Source organism: Aspergillus welwitschiae (assembly GCF_003344945.1).
Source record: "Aspergillus welwitschiae strain CBS 139.54b unplaced genomic scaffold BDQ94scaffold_11, whole genome shotgun sequence".
Classification (NCBI taxonomy): Eukaryota; Fungi; Ascomycota; class Eurotiomycetes; order Eurotiales; family Aspergillaceae; genus Aspergillus; species Aspergillus welwitschiae.
Window position 1 is genome coordinate 906,691 of NW_020798705.1, and position 25,599 is coordinate 932,289.

General features: G+C 53.2%; 8 protein-coding genes across 8 annotated transcripts; 6 read left to right on the forward strand and 2 right to left on the reverse strand.

Annotated features, from left to right (window-relative positions):
* The first annotated feature begins 2,231 nt into the window (after positions 1-2,231).
* On the forward strand, positions 2,232-4,937 carry BDQ94DRAFT_17557 (uncharacterized protein). Its single transcript, XM_026772525.1, has 3 exons — positions 2,232-3,420; positions 3,471-3,748; positions 3,808-4,937. Exons 1-3 carry the CDS (start codon positions 2,369-2,371, stop codon positions 4,734-4,736), a joined length of 2,259 nt encoding a protein of 752 aa, XP_026627983.1. The 5' UTR covers positions 2,232-2,368; the 3' UTR covers positions 4,737-4,937.
* Positions 4,938-4,952: 15 nt separating this feature from the next.
* On the forward strand, positions 4,953-6,052 carry BDQ94DRAFT_141237 (uncharacterized protein). Its single transcript, XM_026765781.1, has one exon. It carries the CDS (start codon positions 5,022-5,024, stop codon positions 5,325-5,327), a length of 306 nt encoding a protein of 101 aa, XP_026627984.1. The 5' UTR covers positions 4,953-5,021; the 3' UTR covers positions 5,328-6,052.
* An 825-nt stretch (positions 6,053-6,877) lies between these two features.
* Positions 6,878-10,756, forward strand: BDQ94DRAFT_17584 (uncharacterized protein). Its single transcript, XM_026772570.1, has 2 exons — positions 6,878-9,259; positions 9,317-10,756. Exons 1-2 carry the CDS (start codon positions 7,055-7,057, stop codon positions 10,616-10,618), a joined length of 3,507 nt encoding a protein of 1,168 aa, XP_026627985.1. The 5' UTR covers positions 6,878-7,054; the 3' UTR covers positions 10,619-10,756.
* A 465-nt stretch (positions 10,757-11,221) lies between these two features.
* Positions 11,222-13,385, forward strand: BDQ94DRAFT_141243 (RTC4 family protein). The gene is made up of 2 exons (XM_026765782.1): positions 11,222-12,816; positions 12,877-13,385. Exons 1-2 carry the CDS (start codon positions 11,609-11,611, stop codon positions 13,142-13,144), a joined length of 1,476 nt encoding a protein of 491 aa, XP_026627986.1. The 5' UTR covers positions 11,222-11,608; the 3' UTR covers positions 13,145-13,385.
* Positions 13,386-13,504: 119 nt separating this feature from the next.
* Positions 13,505-16,459, forward strand: BDQ94DRAFT_17597 (M28 family metallopeptidase). The gene is made up of 3 exons (XM_026772592.1): positions 13,505-14,609; positions 14,664-16,039; positions 16,098-16,459. The coding sequence occupies exons 1-3, from the start codon at positions 13,697-13,699 to the stop codon at positions 16,152-16,154; spliced, it is 2,346 nt and encodes a 781-aa protein (XP_026627987.1). The 5' UTR covers positions 13,505-13,696; the 3' UTR covers positions 16,155-16,459.
* A 209-nt stretch (positions 16,460-16,668) lies between these two features.
* On the forward strand, positions 16,669-19,336 carry BDQ94DRAFT_169268 (MFS transporter; the record flags this gene model as incomplete). Its single annotated transcript, XM_026771248.1, has 7 exons — positions 16,669-16,717; positions 16,779-16,802; positions 16,867-16,895; positions 16,956-17,474; positions 17,537-17,909; positions 17,975-18,471; positions 19,025-19,336. The coding sequence occupies 7 exons, from the start codon at positions 16,669-16,671 to the stop codon at positions 19,334-19,336; spliced, it is 1,803 nt and encodes a 600-aa protein (XP_026627988.1).
* Positions 19,337-19,871: 535 nt separating this feature from the next.
* BDQ94DRAFT_169269 (putative C2H2 finger domain protein) lies at positions 19,872-21,238 on the reverse strand (the record flags this gene model as incomplete). Its single annotated transcript, XM_026771249.1, has 3 exons — positions 19,872-20,603; positions 20,654-21,030; positions 21,076-21,238. 3 exons carry the CDS (start codon positions 21,236-21,238, stop codon positions 19,872-19,874), a joined length of 1,272 nt encoding a protein of 423 aa, XP_026627989.1.
* A 188-nt stretch (positions 21,239-21,426) lies between these two features.
* On the reverse strand, positions 21,427-23,810 carry BDQ94DRAFT_177748 (uncharacterized protein; the record flags this gene model as incomplete). Its single annotated transcript, XM_026772986.1, has 1 exon — positions 21,427-23,810. One exon carries the CDS (start codon positions 23,808-23,810, stop codon positions 21,633-21,635), a length of 2,178 nt encoding a protein of 725 aa, XP_026627990.1. The 3' UTR covers positions 21,427-21,632.
* Between the last annotated feature and the right edge of the window lie 1,789 nt (positions 23,811-25,599).

The following is a 25,599-nucleotide window of genomic DNA, read 5'->3' on the forward strand; positions in this document are numbered from 1 at the left end:
CAGTTGGCCCTCCTGCTGCTGTCATCACATTTAGCACGGATGACGAGAATGGGTTTCAATCACTGTTCCGGTCAAGCTTTTTTCCCCCCTAAACCCCCATCACCAATGTGACGGCGTGACGGCGTGACGGTTTTGCGTTGCACGCAGCAACTGTAAGGGCAGGGAGGAGTCTTGCAGTGATAAAAGTGGGGGACCTCCGCTGCATCGAACAGAACGTTGGCTTTAGAATTTACTCCGGCGATCGTCGCTCATCATGCTATTCTTGCTCTTCGCGGTTCCTGCCAGTCTTTACCTTTATCGTGGCCTCTCACATAAATAGAAGCCACAGCCATATGCTTGCCGTCTCGGGGCGCTGACCAAGGACCACATTGTCTCAGCATCGACCAAAGGAATTTACGTTAGTAAGATAAGCAAGCAAATATGAATGAACCGATTGAGATCTCTAACAGGATCCCCTATTCACAACAATGTGGAATCGCGTCTCTTTCGTCGTCAGCAAACTATATGCACATTCTCTGTTTTAGATGCGAGTCATGTACACGAGAACAAAAAATAGGATGCATAACTAGTAACATCTAAGTACTTACCGAACATGCCTTGTCAGCGCGCAAAAAGGTAGTATCGCATCCTCGGGGGCGGGTCTAAGCTGCCGAGAAATGTTGCTCAACCTTAGGATTCATGACACGCAGTTGATCCAGAGGATGTTGCCTGTACACTCCTGTAGAGCCTAAACCTAAAAATATTTCCGACTTACTTTCACTGTGACCATCCCATTAATGACCGGCCTGCACGCAGTGTCAGCCTTAAAGATGAAGCCATACAAAGGGGTGGAAGAGTCACAAGCACTGAGCTACTAGTAATAGCTCACTCAGCCCGATTTAGGAAAGCTACGTATAGTTGTGAATAGATTTATTGGATTGCTTTGTGTCCCAGGTATCCTCTTATGCCTTGGACATTCGATAATCGAATGCACTGCTCTCCTGCCGGCAAGCTGTCGAGTCACAACTACAAACTTGTTAGGTGGTAGGGGAGGATAACGCCGGCGAAACGAGACTGTGAGATATATCAGAGGATATTGACCGTGACTTGCATACGCCAATTGGCTTAAGATCGACCCAAAGTTAGCAGGAGACAAGCAGCTATAGGAAACCGAAGCATGATAAACACGAGCCTCCACAAAAAAAATCAAGGATATTCACGGGCCCTTATAGATTACCACATCGGGCCAAGTGGTGCCTTGCGGCGCTCGATGCCGCCGCATGTGACTGCCTGATTGGTCGGGATGTGGAGGAAGTGTGCCGGCGCATCGGGGAAATCGGTTCCGATGATTCGTCAGGTTTGGGATGTCCTCCTCTTCTATCTTTGACTTTGGGGTTATCGCTGCTAATTTGGGGAGGCCAGTAGTACTAATCAAGTATCGTCTACGGGGTGCACCAAGAACTAGGTAGGCTCTCTCGTGTCTTTTCCCTTACAAAGTACATCAAGACTTTTCTCTTACCACTTTGAGAGTTTTGTTCTGATGGAGACATTTTATGAGCCGGTATAGGGCGTCTTCAACCCGTTCAACGGCATAGGACTTCACACCCCGTATCCAGCAACACACTGAACATTAAATTGTAATCAGGGACATAGGACTGTAGCTCTCATGGGGTAAGCATTCATTTGGCACTAATTGGTCTTTGGATCTTCCCGCCAGCTGTGTACCCAAGATGGCAGACTAACTGTACCATAGTTCTGACTTGATCTAATCTCTCCACTTTGGCCTTCCGCTCACCAAAGAGAACAGGGGACTAAATTGCACTAGCCTTAGGCTTCTTTCCTACAGGCCAAACCCCTCTTAGCAATGGCACCATCCTGGCCCTTAGAAGCGCAGACAAAGGCTAAAGAGCCTTTCCCCTTTGTGGCTGGACTCTCACATGACTGAGGCTTGTATGCGTCCCACTGCTTCAGCTGGATTCTGCTGCTGCACCAACTCCGACTACTTGCGGCACCGGGTACATGGCGAGTTCTGCAGTTTCCCCTGCCGGCGGGCGTCCAATTGGATGTCTTCATCCCAGATTCTACCTTGGATAGATCTATCGATTTTGTTTCCATCCTCTCGATATCGTCCACGTTATCACTTCTGAAGTCCTCTCAAACCTGGTTTGTCAGATAGGAATGACGATGTTAATCTCCGTCTTTCACATCCACTTTTGATTACATGCCGCTTCTGGAGACGAATCTTGAGGACCAGCAATATCGCCTAGTCAGCCCCAACACGCGCTGTGCACACTTAATCTGGATCTAGTTTATCATCCGACCCTTGCATCTATCGTCGATCACCAGTGGTCCGGATACTACGCCTTGTAGCAAGGTGTGGGGGCCAAAAATGTCGAAAATACCCACAATCCCCCCAGGCGACTCAAATGCCATACCCCAGGCGGCGACCGCGCAACAATTGAACCGATCGTGCGAGTCGTGTCGAGGACTGAAAGTCCGTTGCTTACCCGATCCTTCGACACCCAACCAATGCCAACGATGTGTGAAAGCCAACAGACCGTGTGTCTTCGTGGCGCCCCAAAGGCGGCGGCCACGCAAGCGGACTGACTCGCGGGTCGCTCAGCTAGAGAGAGAGATGCGACAGATGCGCTCTCTACTCAAGGACAGGTTACGCGTGGATGAAAGCAGTGCCGAAAGCGTCGGCAGCGAAAGAGAGGACTCACGGGAACCCGACCTAGGGCCGAGTATCAATGATTCGGTACCCACAGGCACAGATCCTCCAAGCAGCGCATCGGGGTCAGCTAGACCCATGGACTGTTCACCCGGCTTCTCCTCAACCCCTCCATATTCGAATACCTTCGACGGTGGTGCCGCTCCCGGCTTAGCTTCCAATCCTGTATCGTCGAGCTACTCGCTTGAAGCAACTCTAGAAAGGGATGTCGTCGGGCAAGGCTTGATATCACTGGAATATGCCAACGATTTAGTCGCCTTCTTTATCACTGAGCTCACGGCCTTTGCTCCAATCGTTGTACTACCTCCAGATACAACTGCTTACCAACTGCGTTGCTCGAAGCCAGTGCTGTTTCTCTCAGTCATTGCCGCAGCAGCAGTCTCGTTGGATGCCAACCTAGCCGCTGCTCTCAACCGTGAGATGATTCGAGTGTATGCCGAACGCTTCTTCATCAATGGGGACAAGTCCTTGGAACTAGTCCAGGCATTGCTGCTCATGATTGTCTTCTACTTCCCGCCCGACTCTCCTTTGAAACTGCAATTCTATCAGTATACTCATATAGCGGCCACGATGGCCCTGGAAATTGGGTTGGCTTCCAAACGACGAGTGCCCCAAAGCTCCAGTCGCAGGACAAATAGAAAGACAGCATATGACGAGCCAATGGCGGAACAAGCGAGAGCGATCTTGTTTTGCTATCATTTGACGTCCATGTAAGCTTCAATGCGGATGCTGTTGAGACTGACCTGCTAACGGAGGACAGTGTCGCTATGAAAACACGCCGGCCGAATTTGCTTCTCTTCAATGACTGGATGAGCGAGTGTGTGAAGCATTTAGAGCGCTCACCAAATGCAGTCGATAGACACATGGCCACTTGGTTTGAGCTTCAGCGAGTAGTCGATGAGGCGATGACATCCTTTGGACTCGATGACACGAGTTCGACTGCCCCGCTCACCGAGTCGCGGCTGCAAGCCGTTTTGAGGTGGTTTGACAACCGGATGCAATCATGGAAGAAAGATCTATCCATGGAGATGCATACAGGTAAACTTCTCCTGAAGCGGTCAATGTGGGCACGTATAATAGCTAATACCATACATCAGTTCCCATGAATTTCGAATACCATTACAGTAACCTCGCGATCTATGAGCTTGCTGTCGGAGAAGGTTATCGCGATCCTGATGCGATTAAGCAACAATATTATACTCTCCCATCACTGGAGAACAGTGACAAGTCCAAAGGCACGCCACTGAGTGCGGTCCGTGTAGACTTCACGATCAAGTGGTTGAACGCCGCCCACGAGATGCTCGACTTCTTCCTAGGCTGCGACACGGAGATGCTGCGGAAGATCCCCAACCTCATCTACACCCGGGTCGGAGTAGCGGTCCTGTCTCTGCTCAAAATCTACTTCTCCGTTAGATCTGGCGCTCTAGGGGAGTTTGTGACTGCCGAGTCCGTAAATGTCGAGAAATATCTGGACGCAATGACCCGGCGTCTAGCGGAGGCAAGCGGTGGTCAGAAGTACAAGATCCCCAGCCGATGGTATCTTGTTGTCGCCATCAAGGCTCGAAATTGGTATGATCGCTTTGAGCAGAAACAGATGCAGAGAAATGCTGGGCTTGTTCCTCAGTTGAGCGCTGGTACGCCAATCTCTCCGAGTCATGCCGCTTCTCAGAATCCGCTGCCATTTGACCCACAACAGCCAAGTGCGTCACTTGTAATGAAGGCGGAGTACTCTTCTATGGTCCCTTTCCAAGCGATGAATGTCAATTACGGCGTGCCACCAACGACGGAACAGATATGGCAACCCGACCAGAGCGGAGCTTATCAAAACATGGTTCACATGAATACTTTTGCCGGCTACCAGCCTGCAATGCTGCCTCCTCACTATGGATATGATGTACAGCAACAGCGAACCCCGCCAGAGAGCGGTCAGCAAGGAAACCCATCGCCAGCAAGAACGGGTATGGAGCTTGATGAGTGGATGCCGGATGGAAGTATTTTCGCGATGCCCAGTTTGCCTGGATTCTGAAAAGCCGTCGCTGGAAAGCCCTCGAATCTAGATAGAGAAGATGGACCACCTGGAAGTGACCATCTGTTTGCATACATTAGCATAGACATGAAAAGCCCTCCCGATCAACTTCATCCGCCTGCCATAAGGAGAAGCAGGCACGCCAGACGGCCAGTATTTGATGAGCACTGCGACAAGGAGTCTTAAGAAAAGAGAGAACTCGATAAGAGCACACAGTAGAAAGAAGGGGAAGAAGTGTCCAAGATGGGGCTACGTGACTAAGAACATTGTCCCACAGTAAGCGTTATGCATGCTCGAGGTCTCTCGAGGTTACTCCGTCGGGGGCTCGGTAGACATGAAACCTCCGACATCCAGTTGGGGTTTATTTCCCCCAAGGCCCCAACACCAACATCCACAGCTGTCGGGATTCTCCGAAAGGGGAATATGTGGAGTCTTTCAAGGCTCCCCAAGCTCGCTCTTGGAAGATGGTTTGCTGTTTCCGACCTAGTCACCATGTGGATGGTGGTCTTGTGCAGCTGCAAGTTCGACTGTTGGGAGGTACCGCTGGCCATGTGGAGCTGCACACTGAGCAAGCGATTGACCCACGGATAAACAGACCATCAGAGGGGATCGCCTGATGATCGCGAGATTGTCATGAACATTGGGCATACACGATATTTATGCGGGACTGCACAAGAGCAATTAATTGGCCTGGCTCCGTTCCAGTGTCTCTGGATATCGGCCGACAATTCGGAATCGGGCCGAATCTCTTTCGTCCCCTTGCCGATGGACAATCTCAATTGACCACCAGCCTTGCTGTTCTAGGCTCGAATTCCTGGGATCTTTTGGTATGTATATTGTGCTTACTCTGAACTATTTCTTGCTTCGATGTAAGTCTCATGACTTGATATAATCATAGAACACATCAGAAGACTCTATCAAGCCACATGGCGTGCCATATCCCTACCAGGCTTTATAGGAAGCCTCTAGGTATGCGTTGTTGGAATTGTGGAAGCTCTTACACCCTCGCATGATCCTAATGTTGTGTTCGTTGAGAGCACTGGATCTATCTGTTCAATATCCCATTTGCAAGCCCAGCTGCCATTGCTTGTCTAAGATGGGACTCGCTGAATTGCTATCCGACGCTATGAGAGTGGTGACATGAAGATATAAAAGGTTGAGAGGACCATATGCCTGCCTCAACAGCAGAGCACCAGACTGCTACTTGTAGCCTTGTGATTATCTACAGGTAGTGGCGACTCAAGTTTCCGGGTAGCTTGACGCATCTTGGTAGACCCCCCTATCAAACTGACTTGATTTGAGACGATGCGGCGGATGGGACAGCCGCGGTACAACTCGAGACGTGCTCGGTCCTGCATCAGCTGTCAAAAATCAAGCTTTGAGCCTTGACATAAACCGTAGTGCTTAAGAGCGTCTTCAGCTCCAATCAAGGTGACGCTGAAGAAAGTGGCTTGTGGTCATCCGACCATGCAAAAGGTAGCCTAGTGAAGTACTAATCGCCAGTGACCCCAGCCATGTATTGGGATTACGGGGAGGGGAGCTATGTAAAGAAACTGTTATTATGGCATGAGCTGGCTGGCGATCGAGAAAAGACCCCAACAATGGTCCATGCACGACCGAAAACCGAAGACCTGTCGCTCTAATTCGATGGCATATTAAACTCTACATCTGGAGAGGCCGTTGGACGGGGGGAATGAATCAGAAAATCCGCGATCAACATGAGGGGATTGCCTCCGCAGGAAGGGGATGACCGCTTTCAGAGACAGGCCGAGAGGTGGTTGCCCACTTCCCTCCCCAGATGCGGCACCACGTCTCCCGGTCGCAGGCTGCTTTCCCAATCGGCCCCGATTACACCTGGGCTGACTGTCAACCAGCAGGAGAAAAAGGAGCCATCCTTTCAATCCTGTCCACTACCTACAGACTAAATCGACTTTTAGAATATTCTCCTATTTCCTTTCGATGATCAACTGAAATCCCATCTCCTCTTGCGCCGTCACTGCTCCGTCCCCGCCGTTCGCAAAAGTACCTTGACCCTTCCCTCCCACTTCCGTCACTACCCCAGTCCATTTATCGTCTTATATCTACCAGCTTCCTACCGGGGACCCCGACACGATTCAGCTTCCCTGTCAGGCACATGGGATAGAACAGTGTCCAGGGAGCAACTCAGTGCAAGATCAGCCATAATCACCCAAGTGCGCTTTCGCACGAATGGGTCATCTTTGGCCCCATTCATGTCGGAACTTGCACGGTGGTATTAAGGAAACCGAGAGAACGGCACGAGGCAACTGCATGCACTTGATTTGACACGTCAATGAAGAATGAGCTCAGTCTCCAGTCCGGCTGTTGACCATTCTGTCGACCACTCTGCCGATCAACCACATATCTCACAACCCTCCAATACTCCGACCCTCTCGGCTCCGGCTGCGGCCACGGAAAGCACCATTAGTCCCGACAATGCTGCCACACAGAAAGAGAACGTCAGACCAGATGGAGGACAACCTGCATCTCAGCAGGCGTCAGGTTCGGGCCGGGTTATAGAGTCCACACTGGAGGAATTCGACGATTTTGGATTGCCGATCCGCGTGCGTCCTAAGAGGGAGTCTTCGGAGAGCGAGGAGGTATTTCACGAAGCCGGTGAATCACAAGGGAACGCAAATGATAGTGGTGATGTGAGCAAACGAGAAGGTCAAGCAACTTCTCCGGAGGGTTCGAGTCCGGAAGATCCTGTGGAGGAGCCCCAGGGAGCGGCTGAGGAAGTGAACGAGGGTCCGTCATTGCCGTCTGCGACATCTGCATCACAAAATCATGGTCTCTCTCCCAAGCAAGCCCCAGAGACATCGACGGCTAGCGAAAAGCGTGCTCTTTCCGACCACCCGTCCCGTCCTTCGCAAGAGGAGCCTCCACCGCCGTACACAGAGAGTCCTACTCAGGAGAATCCCGATACTAGTGCCGATCGTTCCTCCATGCAGAAAAAGCGTGCATCTGTGAAGCCTTCCGAATGGTCTCATCAGCGTCTCTATGTGGCCGGGCATTCGGATGACGAAAGCGAGGAAGAAGAGGACGATGGGGGTTGGAAAGAAATGCCCGCTTTGGGGGAATTCGATTACTATGATGACTATGGCCGGCTGGTTGCCCGTGGAGCAAAGCAGGAGGATAACGAAGCTGTGTACAGTGGTCTAGGTGGTGCAGGAAAGGGTTACACTCGCGTGCAGTTTGACGAAGATGCCCAATCAGCAACCAGCTTGGATGAAGATACAAGCTATCTTTTTAAAGATTCCGCCGACACCGCCGCTGGTGTAGAAGAGGAGCTGCGCGACCGCGTGAGCCAAATGCAGGCGACAAAGGACCTTCTTACTGAGAGCCAGAGAATAGCCTATGTTGGGGTGACCAGGCTGACTATTCATCAAATGACATTGGACATGAATAAGATCCCAGCCATCAAGGGCACACGCAAGGCAAGGCAAGCTGGCATCGATGCTATGCGCAAGTGGGGCCAAGCAATGATGGCCAGACTCTATTCTCACATGGAAATCGACACCGCGGAGCAGGTGATGATAGAGCAATTGGCTGAACATGGCGTGCAGCCGGCAGACCTTGTCCGACCGCTCATGAGTAACGCTCGTGTTGCGAATCCTTTGGCGGACGAGCCCGGAACACCAAAGAAGTCCATGTCCTCGCCTGCATCCCCTAGACTCAGGGAGGACTACCGGAGTAGCATATCCACCGAAATGGACAGGTCCTCCCGATCAACGTCCCCTCCACCATATGAAACCCACGAAGGGGAAGACTTGCCAGAGGTCCGAACGCCATCGCAGCTGCCCACTTCCGCGAAGATTGACATTGATCTCCGGTGGACAGTGCTCTGCGATTTATTCCTCGTCCTTATTGCAGACTCGGCCTATGATGCGCGGTCGCGGACATTGCTCGAAAGGGTTGGTGCTTCGATGGAAGTGTCATGGCTGCAAATTGCCCGCTTCGAAAAGCGGGTCATTGATGCCCTTGAGATGCAGGAGGCTGCAGAGAAGGAGACATGGGACGAGTCGGAGCACATGGAGAAGCGGCGGAAGATGGCCCTTAAACGCAAGTATATGGTTATGGGCTTAGCCACTGTCGGTGGTGGCTTGGTGATAGGCCTATCGGCTGGCTTGTTGGCCCCGGTCATCGGCGCTGGTATAGCGGCGGGATTCACCACAGTCGGGATTACGGGGACGAGCGCGTTTCTGGGCGGTGCTGGAGGTACAGCGTTGATTGCCTCCGGTGCCACCTTGACTGGAAGTACCATTGGGCTGAGAGCTTCTCAGAGACGGACGGGCCCTGTTCAGACTTTTGAATACCGCCCCTTACATAATAACAAGAGAGTCAATCTGATTATCACCGTCGCTGGTTGGATGACAGGAAAGGTGGATGATGTCCGATTGCCTTTCAGTACGGTCGATCCTATCATGGGTGATTTGTACTCAGTTCTGTGGGAGCCTGAGATGCTCCGAAGTATGGGTGACACTATTAACATTCTCGCTACGGAGGTAGGCAGCGATATTATACTCCGATACGCTCACGCGGACACTAACACGCTTGAATAGGCCTTGACTCAGGGATTGCAGCAGGTCCTTGGCCAGACAGTTCTAGTTGCCCTGATGGCTTCACTGCAACTTCCCCTTGTCCTGACAAAGCTGTCATATTTGATCGACAATCCTTGGAACGTATCGCTTACACGTGCGAATGCGGCCGGACTGATTCTGGCTGACTCGTTGCGAGACCACAATCTGGGAAAGAGACCGGTGACTCTTCTCGGATACTCACTCGGCTCGCGAGTCATCTTCTCTTGCTTGAAAGAGCTTGCAGACAAGGGTGCCCATGGGCTGGTTCAGAACGTGTATCTTTTCGGGTCTCCGATTGTGGCCAACCGAGATGAGTACCTCAAAGCCCGTAGCGTGGTATCTGGACGGTTTGTCAATGGATTCGCCTCCAACGACTGGATTTTAGGGTATCTGTTCCGCGCCACGAGTGGTGGTATCATGCGGGTGGCTGGTCTTGCGCCAGTGGAGGGGGTTCCCGGGTTGGAGAACTTCGATGTCACCAAAATTGTGAATGGCCACATGGACTACCGTGCAGCTATTCCTCGGCTGTTGAAGGAAGTCGGCTGGGAAGTGCTGAGCGAGGAGTTCGCCGAAATTGAGGATCCTGATCCTGAGAACCACGCCGAGCGGCAAAGGGAGCTGATCCGCGAGATTGACGAGGCGCGACGAGAGGCTGAGCTCAAGCCGGAGAAGAAGCGTTTTGGTTTGTTCAAACGCGGAAAGTTGGCGCAGAAGAAAGGCTGGGAAACGTACGACGTGGAACGCAACAATGCCATGCGCCGAGGCTCCAGCGACACCAACGCCTCCGGAACGGTGCTCTTCGATATCGATGCTATCCGGGCCGAGTTAGCCTCGGAGAGCATCGAAGTCAAGCAGCTTGAATCCACACTTCCCCCGATGAAATTAGACTTGAGTTCACCAGCGAGCCCGGCTCCATCTGCCCCTGCTTCAACCGGCAAAGAGCTGAAGAGCCCTGAAACCCCAGCGCCTCCGCCTCGTGCGTCTTCTGCGACGCCCTACGAATACAGTCCTACTACTGAAGCATATGCGGCTGTGCATCGAGAGGAAGCAGTAGAAATGACCTTCGATACGTCCTTCCACGAGACCCCGCCTCGTTCTCAGTCGTCCTTTGAGCCCGCCGCCTCTCACGATGTACACCCCACAAGGCCTGAGCTTCGGTCTTCCCTCACGATGCCGGCCCTCGGGGCCAGTACTTTAGGCGCTATGGCTCTGGAGCCAAATGCCTGGGCCGAGCATGACCTTGGCCACGGCGAAGAAGAGGAAATCCAGATGACGTTTGAGTGACGATGAACGAGATCACACGATGGGGAACGAGCTTCTGTTTGTGTATACGTTGTTTGTTGATAGACCGAACCGGGTCTGTGCCGGTGGCTACTTTTCTTAATATGGGTTGCTTTAATTTCTTTTTCGTTGTCATTCTACTTGCTTGTGTGTATCCGTGGCATGACGCCGCGGGAAGACGATTGCAGTTATGATAGATACAGTGCCTGGCATGCGATTGTCAGGTTAGAGCCTCATTCTTCGTTGCATACACTTTTCTGAGACATGATACAGCCAGTCTAATTTTCATGCATGCTTGATTCACCTTGCGGTGTGGCTGTTTGGATAGCGGGTTTTTTGGATGTGCTGGTCGGCATCCACATTAGTATAGCAAGAAGCAGTCTATTATCACTACCGACAGTATCGGTTATACCAAGTAATTTTCCTACTACCTGAATGCAGCAAGGAACTCTCCATCCATTGATTGACTGGCGATACGTCCAGTCGGCATCGGACCCAAGTCGACGGGATCACAATTATAGCAGCGGGTGCGGAGAATAGCGTGTCACCACACGCGTCCCTCCTCATCCGAATCCCCAGCCAGTTTAATTCATGACTTTCCTCCTCCTCTTCTCTTTCCTCCACACAGAGCGACACCCAGCCCAGACCCCGCAAGCACAGATATTTCCGGGGTATCCTTACTATTTACATTCAAGGGGGCGGCCCATGCACATGCTCACACTCGTTCCGTGGTTCATTCCATCACTCAAACGGGGGTCGACCTGCTCTCGTGCTGCTTCATTCAATCAGTTCGGTCACAGCTGCGACGTGACTATTTATCATTGAAACAAATACTTACCCCGAACGCTTCGATCTTCCTTCCTTTCTATCTATATCATTTTGATCAACAATCCTTCTTCTGTGCCATATCGATATCGACGATTCTCCACAAAGCTAAAGCCAACCCATCCTGACGACCGACCTGATCTCCACCACAGCTACAATACATACACCATGGTCCTGCAAACCCGGCCAAAACCCAACTCCAGCTACGCCTCCAACCGACTCACTCGACAATCCGGCCCTAGTCAATCCCTTCTCTCTACTTTCCGAAACAACAACGCAAAAGATGAGCGACCGAAGCCCGTGAAACCGGAGCCCGCAACGGACGACGAGCCCATTAGCTCCAGTGAAGAAGACGATGCCGTGAACGAGGACGACTCCGAGCCCGAAACCCGCACACGGGTCTCGGGCCCCAGCTTGGATGAGAAGCTCGCCAAGAGCAGATCGGAGACGACGCCGCGCGCCCCGCGACAACAAAGAGGAAGCAACACAAAGAACAGTACCCCGACAACGGGCCGCAAACGGACCTCGCGTGAGATGGTGGACGATGACGCGGATGAAGATAAGGATGAGGGGTTTTTCGCCTCGTTTCGTGAATTGGATAATGGGAATAAGCGACGCAAGAGTCGGGGGTATCAGTCGAGGAAGTCGTTTGTGAACTCGTCGCAGTCACCGGCGGGGAGTGTTAGAACCCCGAGGGCTTCGAAGGATGAAAGCAAGAGTATGAGTAATGGTTCGAAGAAGAAGGGGAAGGAGTTCAAGGTTCCCAGGGATATTGAGGACGAGGCAAGCCCGGCGCGTGCGTCGAGCCCCAAGCCTGAATTCAAGCAGCCTCCTCCGATGCCTGAACCTAATGACATGATCTCGAGCTCTTCGCATGCTACTTCTTCTGCCTTGGATGCAGCGGTCTTTGATGATGACGATTCCTCGGTCGGCACGCCCCTTAGTACGGCGTCGTCTAGCTTCATGGACGAACTCTCGCGGTACGGAGAAGCGGCGCTGTTAGATGAACCGGCCGTGTGTCCGTGGTGCAAAGCGCCCGTGGACCCGGGGGAGCTGTTGCGATTCCGGGCGCAACCGAAACAGCGCATGCGCGAGCAGCGACAATTTTGTGACTCTCATAAGCAGTCTTCTGCGGAGCAGGAGTGGAGGGAGAAGGGGTATCCGGAAATTGACTGGGATACGTTCGATGAACGAATCAGTCGGCATTTCGCGGACCTGGAGACGATCATGGTGCCGGAGAGTGCCTCGTTCTACCGGAATAGTCTGGATACGGCGTTGAAGACCGGACAGGCTAAGAACTTCCGTCTGTCGCTGGACGGAGACGGACTGGAAAAGATCTCGTGTGGATATTACGGGACTCGAGGGGCTGGGAAAATGTACGCTCCACCCTTTCATCTACTTGATATGGCTCTATACGGGTAGGCTAATTGAAACAGGCTACAAGCGATCACAGCGCGATATGGGCGGAAGCTCCGTCGGTTAGCGGCCGATGATCAGATTGTGAAGATGGCCGGGCCCGTCGGATATGCGCAGGCGGTGCTGGTGCCAGAGTTGGCGGTGCGACTGGTCAAAGAGGACATGGGAGTCAATGAGGAGACGGCACGGCAGATTCTTCGTGAGACAATTGATCTCGGAGAGAAGGTGAACTTCGCCTTGAATGACGAGGTGCCAGTGCCGGAGGAGTCTGACGCAGAAGTGCAGTGAGATGCAGGTAGGAGTAGTGGTGGTGATGTGTTTTGGAAGGGATTGTTATTCTTATACTGGTCGGACTCTGTTCATTGGACTGTCCAGTGACCAAAGCTATGTTGTATATAAGGCGATGGGTGATACCTCTCTGTTAGCTAGTCTGTTGTGTGTTGTAATTTAGCCGGGAGAATTGTCTCATATGGCGCTTGCTGGAGACGAATTGACACCATTACGACTCCACAGTTGGTGATGCTTCAAGTCCGGCCGAGGTGGAGCCGGCGATAAGATAGCGGAGACTGCTGATTAGCTGATAGCCTTGGTTACGTCGTGCGGAGCTGCCCGAAACCCTTCCTTCCATTGCAAGTAACTAGCTGGTCTAGTCACTACTAACTACTACTACTTACTGCAGTAAGTTACTCCTCACCTCCATCTCTCTCTCTCCCTCTCTCTCTCTCTCTGACTCTGACTCTTACTCTTGCTCTTCCTCCATCCACACTTCCATCTCCCCTCTTTCATGAGATGGATAGTATTCCATTCTATCTCTTATCCCTCTAATCCCTTATCCCAATCATGCCCCCCGAAATGCGGGAAAAGGCCCATGCCTATCACTACTCCACAATGCCCAGCGAATCCACGCCTCTCCTCACCACGGTCGGCATCCGTCCCCATCGTCACCGCTACCCACACCACTCTCTCCGCCGTTTCTGCACCATCATTCTCACTTCCATTCTTACCCTCTCCCTCTGTCTCTTCTTGACCCCCACCGCCCTCCTTCCCCGCGCCCACGGCTCCATCTGGAGCTACCTCCCCTGGGCAAACCCCTTCCCCCACTCCTCCTGGCCTGAAGGCCACGGCCTGAGCTACGCTGAACTCCAAGCCATCTTGAAAGAAACCCCCAGCGCCGAAAAGGCTCGCGAATGGAGCACTTACTACACCGCTGGTCCGCACCTGGCCGGGAAGAACCTCAGCCAGGCAGTCTGGACCAAGGACCGCTGGGCGGAGTTCGGAGTCCCGGAGACCGATATCGTAGCATATGATATCTTTCTCAATTACCCTGTCGATCATCGGTTGGCATTGCTGAAGAAAGACGAGGTCGTGTTTGAGGCAACCTTGGAAGAGGACGTGCTCGAGGAGGACCATACCAGCGGGTTGCCGAACCGCGTCCCTGTGTTTCACGGCTACTCGGCCAGTGGAAATGTCACAGCGCCATATGTGTTTGTGAACTATGGCACTGTGGACGATTTCCAGGACCTCGTGGACCGGAATGTCAGTCTCGGAGGCAAGATTGCTATTGCCAAGTATGGACGCATCTTCCGCGGATTGAAGGTCAAGAGAGCGCAGGAATTGGGCATGTCTGGAGTGATTCTGTATGATGATCCCGAGTCGGATGGGGAGATTATTGAAGAAAATGGCTATGCTCCGTATCCGGAGGGGCCGGCCAGGAACCCGAGTGCTGTTCAGAGGGGAAGTACCCAGTTCCTGAGTAAGTTATCCTATCTTCCGCCTGCTTGTTGGATGGAGAAGCTAAACTGAGTAGGTATCGCACCGGGTGACCCAACTACCCCCGGATACCCATCCAAGCCGGGCTGTGATCGCCAGGACCCGTATGAGTCTATCCCCTTGATTCCTTCTCTGCCCATCTCATACCAGGAGGTGGTGCCGTTGCTAAAGGCCCTGAATGGCCACGGTCCCAAGGCGTCTGACTTCAACGAATACTGGCAAGGCGGTAAGCTAGGCAGCAAGGGCGTCGAGTACTACATTGGCCCGACCCCGGATGATGTCCAGATCAATCTGTACAATGAACAGGAGTACGTGACGACTCCTCTGTGGAACGTCATTGGCATTATCAAGGGTGCCATCCCGGACGAGGTCGTGATCATGGGCAACCACCGCGATGCCTGGATTGCCGGTGGCGCTGGAGATCCGAACAGCGGATCTGCCGCTCTCAACGAAGTTGTGCGCAGCTTCGGCGAAGCGCTTAAGGCCGGATGGAAGCCGCTCCGAACCATTGTCTTTGCCAGCTGGGACGGTGAAGAGTACGGATTGCTGGGTTCTACCGAGTGGGTGGAAGAGCATCTGCCCTGGTTGTCCAAGGCCAACATTGCCTATCTCAACGTGGACGTGGCGGCGTCGGGAACGAGCTTGCGCCCGAGGGCCAGCCCGCTGCTGAACAAGCTGATCTACGAGGTCACCGGTCTGGTGAAGTCGCCCAACCAGACTGTGCCTGGACAGACAGTCCGGGACCTCTGGGACGGCGACATTGCCACCATGGGCAGTGGCAGTGACTTTACGGCCTTCCAGGACTTTGCGGGTGTGGCGAGCTACGACCTCGGATTCAGCCGCGGTCCGAAGGACCCGGTTTACCACTACCACTCGAACTACGACAGCTTCGACTGGATGGACCGGTTCGGCGACCCGGGCTGGAAGTACCATGAAGCAACCACCAAGATCTGGGCTCTGGCAGCGGCCAAGCTGGTGGAGACGCCGGTGGTGGCCTTCAATGCTACGGACTACGCGCTGGGCCTGGAGAAGTATCTTGACAAGATCAAGCCGGCGGCGAAGCAACTCCCCGAGGGGGCATCGTTCGACTTTGGTCCGCTCGACGCGGCGATCGCTGAGTTTCAAGCGGTGTCCGCGAAATTTGACGCTTACGCGGCGGATCTGAGCGCGCAGCTGGGCGACGATGTGCCGTGGTACCACTGGTGGAAGAAGGTGCGACTCTACTTCCAGATCCGCATCGTCAACGACAAGTACAAGGGCATTGAACGACAGTTCCTGTACCAGCCGGGCCTGGACGGGAGAAGCTGGTTTAAGCACGTAGTGTTTGCACCGGGCATCTGGACGGGATACTCAGGCGCGACGTATCCAGGATTGGTGGAGAGCTTGGAAGCGGGTGATTTGCTGAATTCTCAGGTGAGTAATCCAGTACCTACCTCGCTGATTTAATTTTCAGCGGCTAATGGGGTTCTAGAAATGGCGCGCGATCATCATCGAGCGCATTGAGGCTGCGACGAAGCTACTGCAGTAAGTCAGATGGACGTGATTGGGGATGAATGCCGATTGGCGGGATGGCAGGTGACTGCCGTTAAGCAAGGGAAGTTCAAGGGAGGAGAGTCTGGATGTATGTATGTCTTATTGGTGTATGTGCAGAGTCTTTCTTTTCAGTTGGAGAATATAGGATAGGATAGGATAGGACGACAGGGAGATTACGATTAGTACGGAGTAGTGATAAGTAGATAGCAGGGTAGAACCGAGCCATGTTTATCGCTTACCGATTATCTTCAAGTGATTGATTGCTTACTTTCCCCGCCGGCGATCGACCCACCGCGAGGCTATTCGCCATTTTAGGGCCTGCTTAGCGTGTCTTGAGACTGTCTTTCTACTGCCGAGTGCCGATTAGTTGGTCGGCCCCGGTCACACGCGCTGCTTGGTTTGAGTCTTACTCCTCTTGTTTTCTTTTCCTCTCTCTCTCTTTTTCTTCTTCTTCTTTTTCTTCTTTCATTCCTCTCTTCAAAAAATATTTTGGTAGTGGTCTGCTCACCATGTTGGAGAAACCCGCCCGGCTGCCTGTTCGGCAGCTGGTCATTCTCTGTATGTCCTGCACGTTATTATCCCAAGCTGATAGCTGTATACTGACCGATATACCACATAGCAATATGTCGCTTCGCAGAGCCGGGTACGTTCACTCAACATACCCTCCTCCTGAGTAAATTCTAATGCGATATAAAATACAAAAACAGTCGTCTTGACCTCCGTCCTTCCCTACCTGGTACATCCCATCCCATTAAAAATACCACAGAACTAGAAGAAAACTGACAGAAAGATATAGCCCGAAATGATCGACCATGTCGGCGTCCCCAAATCCGAAATCGCCAAATGGGTCGGCATCACCACCGCCGTGACCTCTCTCTCGCAGGCCCTCATGGCCGTCACTTGGGGCACTCTCTCCGACACTCTCGGCCGCAAACCCATCATCCTAGTCGGGCTCACCTGCACCATGGTCTTCTCGCTTCTATTCGGCTTCTCCTCGTCCCTCTCCATGCTAGTCATCTCCCGCGCCCTGCTCGGGCTCATGAACGGCAACGTGGGCATCATCCGCACCATGGTCGCGGAAATGGTGCCCCAGAAGGAACTTCAGCCCCGCGCGTTTAGTATCATGCCGCTGGTGTGGACGATCGGGAGTATTTTTGGTCCGGCGTTTGGGGGCGCGTTGGCGAGGCCCGCGGAGAAGCATCCAGGGTTGTTTGGGGGGTCAGAGTTCCTCAGGAAGTGGCCGTTTGCGTTGCCGAATATTGCTTCCGCGGTTTTCTTTGTTGTTGGGATTGCGACGGGGTGGTTGTTCTTGCATGTATATCTATCCTCCCCTTTTATTTGGAAATGCAGGGATGTGCTAATGTGGATATGGTATAGGAAACGCTCGCTGCGAAGAAAAATCATCGCGACTATGGATTGGTTGTCGGCGAGGCATTGACTAGCTCGTGTACTTCTTCTCGGAAGAAGAAGTCATCAGAGTCTCACGCTTCAGATGCAGAACGACAATCCCTTCTACCACCAAACACTACCCGTTCAGCGACAGCAACAGCAGCAAAGAAATCCAAACCAACCTGGAGCGAGATCTTCACTCCCCAATCCCGACTCGTCCTGCTCGCTTACGCCCTCATGTCCATGCACGCTATGGCCTTCGATTCCGTCCTCCCTGTCTTCCTGCATAGCCCGGAACAGCAATACGAGGGTAACCCGGACGTGAAACTCCCCTTCAAATTCACTGGTGGATTCGGCGTCGGTATGATCCCTTACTCCTCCCCATCCCCTTTCCCTTTCACTCTCCATACTAAATGCAAGAAATAGACTCCCAAACTATCGGCATCTACTACACCCTCGAAGGCATCCTCGGCATGTTCATCCAATTCCTCATCTTCCCCTGGGCGGCCCAAACCTTCGGCGTGCTCAACTGCCTAAAAGCCGTGGCCAGCGTGTTCCCGGTCATCTACCTGCTCACGCCATTCACAGTGCTTCTTCCCGTCCCGTGGCTGCGCACCGTGGCGATTTTCTGCCTCATGTTGGGGAAATTGTCCGCCTCGATCTTCGGCTTTCCGTGCACCACTATCCTGTTGACAAATTCAGCGAGTAGCTTGAGCGTCCTGGGGACGTTGAATGGGGTCGGCACGAGTGTGAGTGCCGTGGGGAGGGCAGTAGGACCGGCGATTATTGGGGGGGCGTACTCGTGGGGAGTGAAGAGGGGGTGGGGGATTGTGCCGTGGTGGGTGCTGGGTGTGTTTGGAATGTTGAGTGCGGTGCCGGTGGGGTGGATGGGGGAAGAGAATCGGTTGCAGGCTGCAGAGGAGGTGAATGATGAAGAGGGAGGAGAGGAACAAGGGGAGGGGGAGAGAGGGTATGGGAGTGTTGGGGGGAGGTAAAAGAAAAGAAAAATGAAATGAAGAGAAGAGTGGTGGAGGGTGGTGGTGTAAAAGTTATTATTGGATTTTGGGATATGATGACATGCATGCATATATGTGTTATGATAGAATGAACATGATCATTATATAGTATGAATTGAACGGTAGTTGTTAACAATATTGTTGTATACATTAGAGACTACTATATAACGAAGTAAGATATAGATTGGTAGTGTACACATCCATCAACCAATCAGCATCCACAAATTACAACTAGCCTACCTAACCTAGATCATGCCATCATCCCAGTTTCCCCATCATACATACATAGCTACTTAGCTAGTTAGCTACTCACTCCACTCCACCTCACTCACTCACATCCTACTATCTACACAACAACCACAACCACCACCACCACCCACACAATGGTACTACATCCCCTCCCTCATCCCCACCCCACAACCCACTCCCAAACTAACTCTATTAACATCATCATACATAGTCCACAACCACCAAAACAGCCCTCCTCCTCACCCTCCTCACCTCCATCGGCGGCATAACCGGCTACCTGCGCGCGCGCTCCCTCCCCTCGCTGATCGCTGGCCTCTCCGTCTCCTTCCTCTACCTCCTCTCGTATCTCCGTCTACGCGCGAACCAGCCCTACGGTGCAGAGATCGGTCTCTTGGCGTCCCTTGTCCTGGGTGGTGCGTCGATCCCCAGAGCCATTAAGACGGGGAAGGGCGTGCCCATGGGTCTGGGGGTTTTGGCGGTTGTCGGGGCTGTGGTTTTTGGGAATGCGGTGGTTAATAATTAGATGATATATATGGATGGTGGTGATGATATATGGAGGAGGTTGGGGGAGGGGGGTGGGGGGATACTACTTAGGTGGGAAGAGGGGGGGAGGATAGGTGATTGATTGGTTTGATTTGATTGATTTACTGGTGGTGAGGAAGAGGGGCAGTTGGTGTATGATATACGTTTACTATTTTCATGGATGAGATGAATGAAGAATGGATGGTGTTCATATACGGTGTATACAGATAGCTAGCTATAAGCTGTATGATTATGGTGTAGTCTGTATGTAGCCTACCTGCTCGATGTGAACTTACAGTTTCTTTTCTTTTCTTTTCTTTGAAATCATGGTCCTGTCCGTCCGTCTGTCTGTCTGTCCACCACTTCTGCTACGGTTCGTCTCGCTGTCGCTCGCTTGCCCGCCCTACACTGTAAGAGACATTTCCAATCGTGCAAGAAACTGAAACTTAGCTGCTTGATCCGATCCCCTGTCTCTGTCGCTGTCTTCCCAAGTATGCGCATGCTCGTAAAGCCGATATACCGTCTGGCTGACGGGCTCACCGATCCGCTGCATCCTCCACCGTATCCATCTCTCGCGTCGTCCCCGTCACCACTGATGCCGGCACTTCCTCCAGCACCGTCTCCCCCTTCTGCTCGGGAACAAATGCGTACCTTGCCAGCTGTGCCATCTTCTCCTCCGGACTCGTCTCGTTGTCCGAATACACTAGTCGCACGGCCTTCGACTTGTCCTTCTTTGGCTTCTCCTCGCCCTTCTTGTCGGCTGTCGTCTCCGCTTGCTTCGCGGCTCCCGAGATGAGGTCGTCCACCGATGTTGAGATCGTGTCTGTCGGCGCTTGCGTCGTTTCACCGCCATTCAAAGCTGGCGCCTGGCCCATGTGCATCTGTTGCATCTGGTACGCGTTGACCGGCGGCGCTGCCACGGCCGGTCGCTGCGGCAGACCAGGAGGCATAGGAAGGCTGCCCGACCGTGGCGGGAATGCTCCAGTCGTCTGTGGAGGAGTATGGGTTGGAGGAGGTTGTGCCGGGAAAGCCGGTGGAGTGGTGCCAGACGACGCTCCAGGCGTGCCCTGGAAGGGCTGCGGTGAGTATCCCGCCGGAGGGTACTGTGCATTGGGAGGGAATTGTGGCTGTCCGGGGGAGAAGTTCGGATAGACAGGGCTGGCGGTTTGAGGATAAGGAGAGGCAGTGCCGTATGGTTGAGGGAAAGAGAATTGTGAGGAGGTAGTGGTTGCTGCGGCGGGCGCGGCAGCAGCGGGAGCAGGCTGACCCTGCATCATTGTTAGTCGCGTTACCTACAATATGAGAGATAAACACTCACGAATCCGCCCATGTTCGGCGTCTGTCCTGCGCCCACTGGGGTCGCTTCACCACTGCTACCTCCAGTACGTGCTTCCGCCTTCTTAGCCTTGTGCTCCGCCAGTCGCTTCTTCAGATCCGACACGCTCTCCAGCTTAGGCTTCTTTGCTGGCTGTCCGCCGACGCCGGTTCCCGGAGGCGGATTGCCCGTCACGGCCTGCCGTTCGGCCTCTGCCTGTTGGAACTGGGTGGCTACGCGCTGGTTGTGCGACTGGATGATGTCTTCCGGGACGCCCTCCATGCCGAAGATCTCGACGTCGAGGCTGGATCGGTTGGGAAGAGCATTGTCGACCGCCGAAAGCTGCTCCTTGTGGACTTGGCTCATGTGCACCGACAATCCTGTGCTGTTAGTAGGTATCACCCACAGCGCATTGGATTACCTACCTCCTGCTGTGTTCAGCCGGCGCCCGCAGCGCTCGCACTTGAAGTGCTTGGCCTTTTGGTGAGATATGAGAATCTTCAAATCATCAAAGTCGCGCTCACAGTAGTAGCACCATGGACGAGCCAGAAGCTCATCTAGCGTCGGACCGCGTCTCTTTTTACCCATAATGATTGAGTCTGTCTTGGTGTGAAGTGAAAGAAAGGTGATGGGATGATGAAGCAGCTCACTTGGTCGCCAACCAGCGCGGAGTTGAAGTGTTGCGTCACGTGTAGCTCATCATGTGACCTGGCGTCATCCCCCACATGAAGTATACAAATATCTACTATGTTATATATCGACTAGCTAAGTAAACAGCTGAAATAAGAGTGTGGCAATTATTGTATAATACAGCCTTTTATGTGCCCAATGTACATCCTACCTGGTTGGCAATATTCACAACCAACCACGGATCGCAAAAGCCCCGACGCCTGTCGCTGAAAGCACGCTCACTAATCACAGGATAACAAAAGCACAATAATACATACAACGAGCGAAAAGTAGGTATACAAGCCAGCGTAGGTCACGCAGGTCGCGGATGCGGTGGTGGCAGCCCAGGCGCAGGCGCCCCATAAGGACTGTAATACTCCGGATAAGGTGTGCGATACGGCTGCAGCGGCGCTTGCTGCAAAAGACCATGAGGCCCTGGAAACGGTGCCACCGCTCGAGGATCGATAGGAGCATATGGCGTAAGTGACGGTCGCGGGGCAGCAATCGGCGCGAGCTGATGATGCGCAGGAGGACCAGGGGCCAAGGGTGTTGATGCAGGCATCGGTGCGGGCGCGATCCCTGCGTTGGGTCGCGCAGGCTCCCCATACACCCCGCCCTCCGGCTTCTTCTTGATCTTTCCCGGCTTTGGGGGCTCGGATGCCTTCCGGGCAGCCTCCGCTGCGCGGTCGGCCTCGATCTGAGCCTTGGATCGTTTGGGATTGCGCACCCGACCCTCGCGGTTGAAACGCGCCCAGTGGTTAAGCATGGCCTCTGTTCGCTTCGGGTTCTTCGAGTTGGCAATCTTCTGTCGCCGGGCCTGTTCAGCGGGATCCATCCCATCCTCCAGCGTGCTGCTGGGCTGTATGCTTGCGGGAGGCGTAGGCGTCGTACCACTCGGTGCCGGTTCGATCGGCGGCAACTGGGCAGTGGCAGGCCGTGCCTGAAGGGAGCTGGCGACATGTTCGCCCCGTCCAGATGATGGTCGTGGTGCTGAGGTCGCAGCAGCCACCGGCTGATATACCTCCGTCGAAGCAATGACTCCGCCTCCACGAGCTGCACCTCTACCGCGGCCGCGGCCACTTCCACGTCCCCGAACCGCACCTCGAGGGGGTGTCGCGGATGCCTGGGCTTCGTCGACCTCGGTGCCAGGGCGACGGCCACGCGTGCGCCGCTTGGGGCCGTACTCTTCCGTGTCCGTCTGAGCTGGTGTCTCAATAGTGGGCTCTTCGGAGCCAGACGCTGCCAACTCTCGGTTAGCCGCCTCCAACTCTGCGGCCTTGCGCTTGCGCGTTGCCTTGCCAACAAATTCTTCGCGGGGCGGGTTTTGGAACTTCGGCACGTGTTCGACTCCAAACTTGACGATGGTGCGCCAGCCATCCGGGTTAGGATTATTGGGTCCAATCTTGTTCATCATCTTTCGGGATTGAGCGGGCGTTGGCTTGAACCCGCCCTGCGTGAATGGGTTCTGGTTGCCCACTTTATCCTCCTTGGCCTCGTACTTGTAGCCGTAGAGCATGGCTTCCTTCTTATCCTCAAATACTTGAGGCCTTTGCAACTTCCTCGGGTCGCTGGTTGGCTTGGCGTTATGGCGAGTCGCCAGCTTGTGCAGCTTCTCTATCGCTATATACTCATCCTGCCACGCTTTCAAGGCGTATGCCACGTTTTCCGTGATAGCATACAGCTCTTCGGTCGAACGGTGCTCCGGGTCCCGAAGCTGCGCCAAAAATTCTTCTAGGGAAGTCATTTCGAGGAACTCCCCTTTGGCAGCTTTCGCTTTCCTATACGGTTCAGGCCGTTCAGCGAACTCGTTGCTTTCACGCTTCTTGGCGCGCTTCGGGTCCCGGAGCACCATGGACCAAGAGTGGTCCAGCTCAGACGATTTCTCGTCGTAGTCATCCGAGAATTTACGGATATCATTGACGTTCCACAAATTGTGAAGACGTTGATCCAACGAGACTGAGTCTTGACCGCGAGAGAACTCATGAAGTTGATTAGAAAGAGCGTCAGCCTCTGGACCGTCAGCCTCCAATTCATCGCCATCGACGCTTTGGTCCTTGTCGTTATCGTAAGCTTCCGTCGCCTCAGTCACGCCATTTGCAGTGGCTTCATCTTGCTCTTCGTCATCCGCTTCACTCTCGGCCGCTACCTCTGCATTGTCCTCTGCTTGAGGATTGGCTTCCTGAAGTTGAGATTCTTCATCGTCGCCGGGACCACCATACAAGGAGAACTTGGCAATGTGCGGGTGAACAGTAGCAATGTGTTCTTTGAGAGCATCTTGTTGCGACTTGGGATCATTGGCAGACTCGAATCCCTTGCCACACCAAGAGCATTTAGATTTGTGCGTCATAGGGGAGGGGGATGGAGACGCCTGTGTAGAAGTAGAGTGAGCGTGCAATGGCTCGGAGAATTGTCGGCGCAGCGGAGAGTCCTGGCTGGCCAAGTCCGAAGTATGGCTGTCCAGTTCCGCCTCGTTATGAGGAAGCGGAGCCATAATGGACAGAAAGGGAAGATGAGAAGAAGAAGTAGTCAAGGAGAAAGTAGTAGGAAGTGAGAGCACTAGCAAAGGGGATATCTGATTCTCCTTCGAGAGGCCCAACGTGGGATCTGGCTATAGTGTTAGTCGACTAACTTCCGGCTGAAAAGTTCGCTTGCGGCGCCAAGACGCCAGAAGTAACTGCAGCGCAATCTTCTACACCAGACGCCCCGAGAGCGCAAGGGTGGGAAAGGGGAAAACAAAACACGGTCGAGCAAGCAAGACAAGTGAAATGCATGAAGAATTGGGCTGCTCTCCACTGACGGATGGACCAAAACGTTGACAGAAACGTGGCAGACATGGCTTTGGCAGGCACAAGTAGAACGTAGTATGGGTCAGGCAGGTGATATGTAACATACCTTTGGGCGAGAGAAATCCGCGTCAGTGTCTGAAATAAATTGAGATAATCAAGATCTGAAGATGTGAGGAGATCGCCCTCTGAGGAGCGCGATGAAGCAGAAGTATGGTGGTTGTTGTGCAGAGTCAACCACGGTGGACGCCGCGAACGGTTGGCAGGGATAGTTTAAGAGGTTCGTAGTTCTTGAAGAGGAAAAGTAGGAAGCCGAGCGGGTAAGCAGAAAAACTATGCGTCTGCCACGCCGGCAACAAGCCAAGAAACCAGAAGCAAGAGATCTAGACAGAGAAGGTATAATGCACAAGATGAAGGGATTGAGATAGATGGCAAGATATGTTTGCTGTAGAAAGGAGAAAAAGAGCTGGGGGGTGGGTTGTGTTAAAGCTTTCCGTAGCAGTGGAACTATGAAGTCTTGACGGAATGGGGGAAGACGGGCAGATGGCGAAAGAGGGAGGAAAAGGAAGAATGAAAGGGAGAAGATCGGAGGGGGAGGGATTAACCACGAGAAACACCACCAACAGCCCAGCACCAACACGGAAAGCGGGCAGTGAAGAGGCAAGCAAGAGAGATTTGTGGGATGTTTAGACGCAGTGAATGCTGGGGGGGGAAAGGAAGGGAAAGACTTCGAGTTTGTAGAGGCAGCAGGTCGCCTTCACAAAGCGATCTAGTAGGAATAGTAAGTGTCCCAGTAAAGAAAGTACTTGAGCTTTACTTACCTTACCTGGCCGGACTGGCCTTTGCAATCAACTTTTCGCACTGGGTTGGTATCGGCACCGCTTGGCCGCTGGTACGCGCCATACGCAAGTTACCTTATTTTACTGTATGGACCCACCCAAATAGCCAATCTGGGGCCCTGATCCGCCCGGAAAAAGACCAGCTCCGGATAGATCCCCGTCACGCAGACGCCGTAGTCTTAATCAGGCCAATCAAAATAATCGCAGTGGTCTGCTGGTCTGTTACCGGACAATACCCCCAGTCCTGTAGTCCAGGTCGGAGGTATACCTTGAGCGCCCTGAAGATGGGCTTGTTGATGCTGAGGATGCTTTTTTTTTCTCCTCCAGGGGCTACTCCTCGAGGGAAAGTATCCCTAGTTCAGATAAAGTACTGACTATCGTAGTAGCCGTCAACTCCGTATGAGGAACCGGGGGTAGATCACAGCACAGCTGGCGTCAACTTCGTCTCATCTTTCGGGTTGCCAACCTGATAGATGGACATTCTTCTACCGTGTACCTGCCTGAGTCATGGGGCGGTATTGTTACCCCGTCTACGTGACATCATCTACTACGGTACTTTAGGTACTTTATTGAGGGATAAATATCTCTAGTCGATAATAATTAGAATATTCCTTACAAACCCATCATATCTATGCCTTAAGCTACAACGTATCGAGTG